The following is a 6,243-nucleotide window of genomic DNA, read 5'->3' on the forward strand; positions in this document are numbered from 1 at the left end:
TATATATATATATATATATATATGTGAAAGTTCATATAATTAAAAATCTTGACTTTGCCTCTTAGATGAGATGCTAAAGTTAAGGCATACAATAAGATTCATGTTTGTTAGCCAGATTTGGGGTTAGTTAAGTTAGAGGGAAACATGTACATGATTAATTAGTTAGGATAATCTCCACATTATAAGGCATAGTATTAGTAAAATAATCATATTGCAGCTTTATGATCTGATCATTGATTAAAATAATTAGATATTAAAGATCTGGACATACAAGATTTGTTTTTTAGAGAGCAACAAGAAGAAATCCAGTATTCTAGGTTGAAATTGAGTCGTAATGGTCATCACTCGAAATGTTTTGCACGGATTTCGAGGCAATCTTTAATTTTGATTATGCTGCTCATTTAATGAAAATTTGTAGGCCAAAGTACTCTTATCCATCACCTAATAATAATTTCTTGCAGCCATAAAGTTAGAGAACTTTGTTTAATCCGGTATAAGTTTGACCTCTTACGACATAACTTTATGACGGTAACCAGCTTAAGTAGGTTATATGTATAACACATAATGAAACACTCAAACTTGACCTTAGTTGACAAGTAAGCACTTTAAGAGCGCAAATCTAGACACTTCAACTTGGTCTCAACTCTCAACTCCCAACTAACTAAACAACTCCAACTTTCCCACATTGTGTCTCGTGGACACCCAGCATTGACGTAATACATAATTTTGAAAAGTGTCTAGATGATCATTTGTAAGTTGGAGTGTCCAACTGACACAGTAAAGACAAGTTGAGATGTCTAAACAAGCATACGCAAAGTCAAAGCGCTTACTTGCAACATCAGTGCACAGAACAGAAACTCAGATGAACAATATTAGTAGAGCCCTATACAATTGAGTAATGGCACAAAAGGCAACCTTCTGATGTAAATGACAATTGGGAAGAGCCTGCTGCCAATTCCAACAAAAGAGGACAAAGCCAATGTTCACCTTTTAACTCTAATGGATCTCTTTCTTTTTTTTTTGGATGAAGTCTGAATAGATAGATCACTCAGTTGATTGATACAAATATCATCCAGGCATAAGAGAGTATGCACAACCAGGTTTATATCCTTTAGCCTGAATGAAACTGCTCGTGATGTGACAAAGTTCTGCAAAAGAGGGTATAGCAGCATTTCAGGTGAAAATGACCAAGGTAATAAAAGTGTTTATTAATAGTACCTATGTTGCTCGGACTCTTCAAAAATGTTGACGGGTGCGAGCCAGATCCTCCATCAATGGTGCATTTTTAGAGGATCTGATAGGGGTGAGGCAACATTTTTGGAGAGTTTGAGTAACATAGGATATTACGGAGTCATCCGACTGTCGTATTTGAGAAGGGCTTGGTTGGCAGTAGAACAATTCAATTTAGTCCCAGGTAAAATCAGAGCATCCAACACAAAGAACCAAAACAATGTAGTCAGCACAATTTAAAACAAAAAATATATTGGCATCACATGAACGAGTGCAAACCAAAAAAAGAAAAGAAAACCTCTATACGCTTCTCATCTTTTCTCCCCCTTCCCTCCCCAAAATGGGGTTACACTAGAAATTCAAGTGGGGGAAACAACTGCATTTCCAGTTCTTTTTTTCCATCAAAAAAAAAAAAAGAGTGAATAAAAATATATGTAGAAACGTGATATTGTCAAGAAAAGTATTTGCATAAAATATTAAAGGACAGAAACTCAATTATAGGAGGACAAACTGCTAGGAAAGCATACCTGTATGCACATATTCCCTGAATCCTAACTTGCGATGCTTTGGTGAAAAAGATGAACTAGAAAGTACATGTTGAACAGATCCCTCAGCCTTGATGTACGAGCACATCCTTTATCACATTCCTGGCTTCGCTACATAGCACATCTGAATCATTACCTTTTAAAGGCTTGTGGATGACAACTTTAACTGATCCTGGATATACTCTACCCTCCAGCCCTGCTGGCATTATCCTGCCTGTTCCACTGATAGTAATTGGAACCACAGGCACTCCGGTTTTGGCAGCAACGCTAAAGGCACCTTTCTGCACCACCAGCAAGAAAAAAAACAAGAGCTAAACAGAAGACCAGTACACCTTTTACTAGGTTTATTTGCAATAAATTCATGTAATCACTGATCTGAAAAAAAGGATTACCAGAATATGGTACCATGAGTAGGGCTTTACGCTTAACAACTAAGGCATCGAGGCATTCAAAATTACTTGCAACATTAACTACAGGTCTATACTCAGTTGTATTCAAAAGTTTTATTTGCCCATTATTACTTCTTGCAGTCTACAAGCTGAAATTCCAATACGAACACACCAGATGGAATAGGAGGGGGATAAAGACATATCTGAAGATAATATTTCTATTCTAACAAGAAGCTACTTTCTGAAAGCTTATGCTGTTTTCTTCAATTTTAGGGGGTGGAGAGTGGGGGTGAGGTTGGGATGTGGGAGTAGATGGATGAGAGAGAGGGAACATAAGTTGTTTGGACATAGACCTTACCTTGAAAGGGCCTAACTTTCCATCTTTACTCCGAGTACCCTCAGGGAAGAAAAAGACGGATGCCCCCTTCTTGACTAAATCCATGCAACGCTTGAGACATTCCTGAATTCATAAAAGCTAATAAGAAAATAGAAACATCAAACCTTTCAATAGGATCCAAACCCATTTTAAAAAATGATTGAAAAGTTGACATACAATTGAATAACTTAAAAGATTCAGTATAGCTATGAGGATATTTGTCATTAATCACATCAAAGAAAAAAATACCAATTGACTTCTGCTGTCCATGCGCCTTAATGGAATCAGACCCATCAGATACATGGCCCATCCAATAATAGGAATTAGGAAAATTGCAGTCTTGCTGATGAACTTGAAGTTCCTCCCAAGAGTAAGTAATGTATATATGTCCAGAAAGCTCTGATGGTTGGACACATATACTGCAGGAGTATCTGGAGAAGGAAGATTCTCCAAGCCCTCAAACTCGACTCTATAAAATGGAGTAATGGTCAAGGTTGCCCATGTCCTGGCAACAAGATGGTGAGCCTTCCTATGGTATCGATCAAATAACAGTACAAAAGGATGTTGCACAAGCATGATCACGAACAAAAAGACGGCAGAGAAAGCACTGACAGAGTAAAAGCAAATCGCTCTTACTTTTGATATCAACTCTAATTCTGTAAAAGAGAAGACGTATCTCTGTAAAAGCGAGTCCAAGTGAATAAAAGAGATGGTAAAACAATTTTGAAATGAACCTGATAGTGGATAAGCAGCACCAGCTGAGCTGGTATTAGCAAGTTCGGACCTTGCAATAATGTGTCTCAATGATCTATGTTGTCTATAAAAGCTATTATTTCCAAAACCGCTATTATACTTCTTTTGTTGGGGGGAAGAGTGAAGGGAGACACATGCTACCCTACTTGTGCCAAAAATTGAACTGCCTGGGACGGCGTCTGCAAGAACAAGCAAAATCAATTAAGAGATCACTAGCTGTTCAACCTCAGCTTGACTGATACAGATAGCAAATAAAAACCAGGATAACTATTCAACATCAAATACAAAATATAGAACAAAGAGTATATGGGGAAATCCCAATTGAATAATCCATCTACGAAAATCAGAACTCATTTTGAAAACCAATCAAGACGACAAAAGCAGAGTCAGTTTCTTCCAATGGTCTGAAAATAGAAGCGACCAAGCAAAAGAAAATTGATATCCGACCGAGGATGTATGTCCAAGACTAGAACCAACTTTACTCGTCTTTTTTCTGATTAATAACCTTCCTTTTTTTCTCAAACCAAACAAGACAAAATTTTAAGGTGGTATTTGTTTCTGTTTTGCGAAAGACTAAGTTTGGATTTCTTTCCAGTTTTTGCAAAAACTATTTTATCTGATAATTTTTCGCAAAAACAGGCAACCATGTTTGAAAATCTACACACTCAGTTTTTTAAATCTTGCAAAAACGAGTTCTGCAAATCTGAGTTTGGAAACTTCCAAATAAGTTACCTATTTTTGCAAAAACTCCATTACACAAATAAGTTTTGCAAAACCGCAGAGAAAAGATAATTCCAAACCCAAAGGCTCTCTCTTTCTCCACTTAAATGCACAAGGTTTGAAACTTGGCAGGTTATACCTCTACCTTTCTCCACTTAAATGCCAGACTATTACCTACCTCATTCACTATGGACTCTTTTCTTCAATAGTATATAAAATTTCCTGCATATGTGGTTGAAGGTTGGCACTGGCAGGACAGTCCAAGCATGTGATGCAAGTACAAATCAGCAAATTCACATAAAATGCAGATTATTAATGAATCTGGTAGTTCATCCTTTTGGCTTGGCCGATCTCGTTTCTGTAAGATAACTAAGAGATTTCAAATTATTTCTGATCGTCTTCTTTAATTAGCAGGGTCATAAGCTTAACTGGGACCACTCTCCATGAACTACAGAAGTTGGGTCCTTTTCTATGACTAAAATACCAAAAGTAGGAGTGAACAATCTGACTAAGACACAATTTCAGGCATAGTAGTTCTAGCATTACTAGGGGATGAGACATATATGAACCAAGAAATTCTATTTTGAATCTTCAGAAAGGGACCAGATGCTTTGTCTCGGAGTCACTTAGAATGATTAGGGCATCAACTAGATCAAATGGCCAAAAATAGTTTACACGGTACTTTATCTGTTATGCATTTTTATTTGTTCATGATGTAAAGTTACTCATTGAGATTCATTCTACAGGAAAACAATATTTGACTAAAAAGTACTTACAAAATTTTGTATTTCTCCAGACTGATTGCCTTAAAGACGAGCAACAGGAGTAGTTTCCATGGCCAGCAGTCAATTGCTGAAATGAATTGTCGATAATAAAGTCAATTAGAGCAGTAGAATGATATTCTCTAGATCATTTATAAAGTTCTACACCTCACTTGTACTGGCACATTCAAATAAAACAGGAGACTGAAGTTACGCACAGAAAAGATTTATCTAGCTTTTGAATGAAAACAAATTGTCAAAGACATTGTCAACTAGTGCAGTCATAGTAAATTTGGTCAATTGATTTATTCTTTGCCCTTTACAGAGTCATGTGCAGAGGAATCTACCCAGCTTTCTGAAGAAATGGCAGCTATGATCTCTTAGGCAGCTTTATCATTACATCAAACAACTTTATCAAGATGTTCTCAAACATGGTAAAAGGACGGACAATGGTTGCTGGTAGAAGCGACATTGATGTACCATAAGGCTTATCTTCAACATTTTAAGCTTCAGAAAGGTCTCCAGAAACAACAATAAGAGAGGATACAACAGTTTTGTCTTCTTCTACAGATGTTGGAAGAAGTAGAAATACAGAAGGGGTGGGGAGGGTGCCAGATTTTGCAGAAGATAAAGAGAGTTAAAGGAACACGGAGAGACTTGAAGAGCCTAATAGCTTGCATTTGTTTTGGAGAAGGCTTTAAGAGAAACAAAATGGATAATGCACAAAATCCTATTCCTAAACAATACTTATTTCTCTTATCCATCAATAATGCCAAATGATTCAGAAATCAAGCTCGGGCATGAAAGCCACTTGAGCAAACAGTTGCCAAAATCCCTGGGCAGCCATAGTAGCAATGCCGCAGTTTACGTATTTAAGTATTTTACAAATTATAAGATAACATGTTGGCAATTCTGCAGCTTCTGGATTTTACAAGTATAAGATCACATGCTAACAATTCCATAAAGCCTACACAAAATTCCTTTTTATTTTCCTTTCTTTTTCTCCAAGTATGTGAACTGGAAAGAAGGAAGCCACAGGAAATTAGCTGGATTCAACATGAGTGATGCAGTAAAATAAAATGAGTAGCTAATATCACTGCACTCCCTTTTGTTTCACAAAAATGATGAATATCATTTGCGGAAAATGATTGTAGTCACCATAAACAAAATAACATTATAGCCAGGGACAACAACAGTGTGTATTCTAAACTTGGATATGAACACAAAGAAATGACTTTCTCCTGAAACCACAATTTCACGCCTTCTGGTGACGGGCCTTGAACATATTTTTCCCTCTATTAGAAATTAGCTTTTCTACATTCCTTTTTGTGTTGCCAAGCATCATCCCCTTGTTCATAATTAGATGCATTTCAAACATGTTATTACCTTAAAAAAGAAAAGAACTAGAATGACACACTTTTACAAAAAAAAAAAATTCTTCAAGAAGCTAATTTAGGTTCAGTGACACC

General features: G+C 36.5%; 1 protein-coding gene across 1 annotated transcript in view; it reads right to left on the minus strand.

Moving 5' to 3' along the window:
- Positions 1–708: 708 nt before the first annotated feature.
- LOC102588112 (1-acyl-sn-glycerol-3-phosphate acyltransferase 1, chloroplastic) overlaps positions 709–6,243 on the minus strand; it is an 8,991-nt gene continuing 3,456 nt past the window's right edge. The window contains exons 3-8 of the mRNA XM_006343589.2: positions 4,790–4,865; positions 3,275–3,472; positions 2,790–3,196; positions 2,523–2,624; positions 1,758–2,056; positions 709–1,148 (exon numbers count right to left, since the gene is read on the minus strand). Coding sequence (XP_006343651.1) covers positions 1,841–2,056; positions 2,523–2,624; positions 2,790–3,196; positions 3,275–3,472; positions 4,790–4,865 — 999 coding nt within the window. The 3' untranslated portion in view covers positions 709–1,148; positions 1,758–1,840. The remainder of the gene's footprint in view (positions 1,149–1,757; positions 2,057–2,522; positions 2,625–2,789; positions 3,197–3,274; positions 3,473–4,789; positions 4,866–6,243) is intronic.

This window comes from Solanum tuberosum, unplaced genomic scaffold (assembly GCF_000226075.1).
Source record: "Solanum tuberosum cultivar DM 1-3 516 R44 unplaced genomic scaffold, SolTub_3.0 scf00047, whole genome shotgun sequence".
Taxonomy (NCBI): domain Eukaryota; kingdom Viridiplantae; phylum Streptophyta; class Magnoliopsida; order Solanales; family Solanaceae; genus Solanum; species Solanum tuberosum.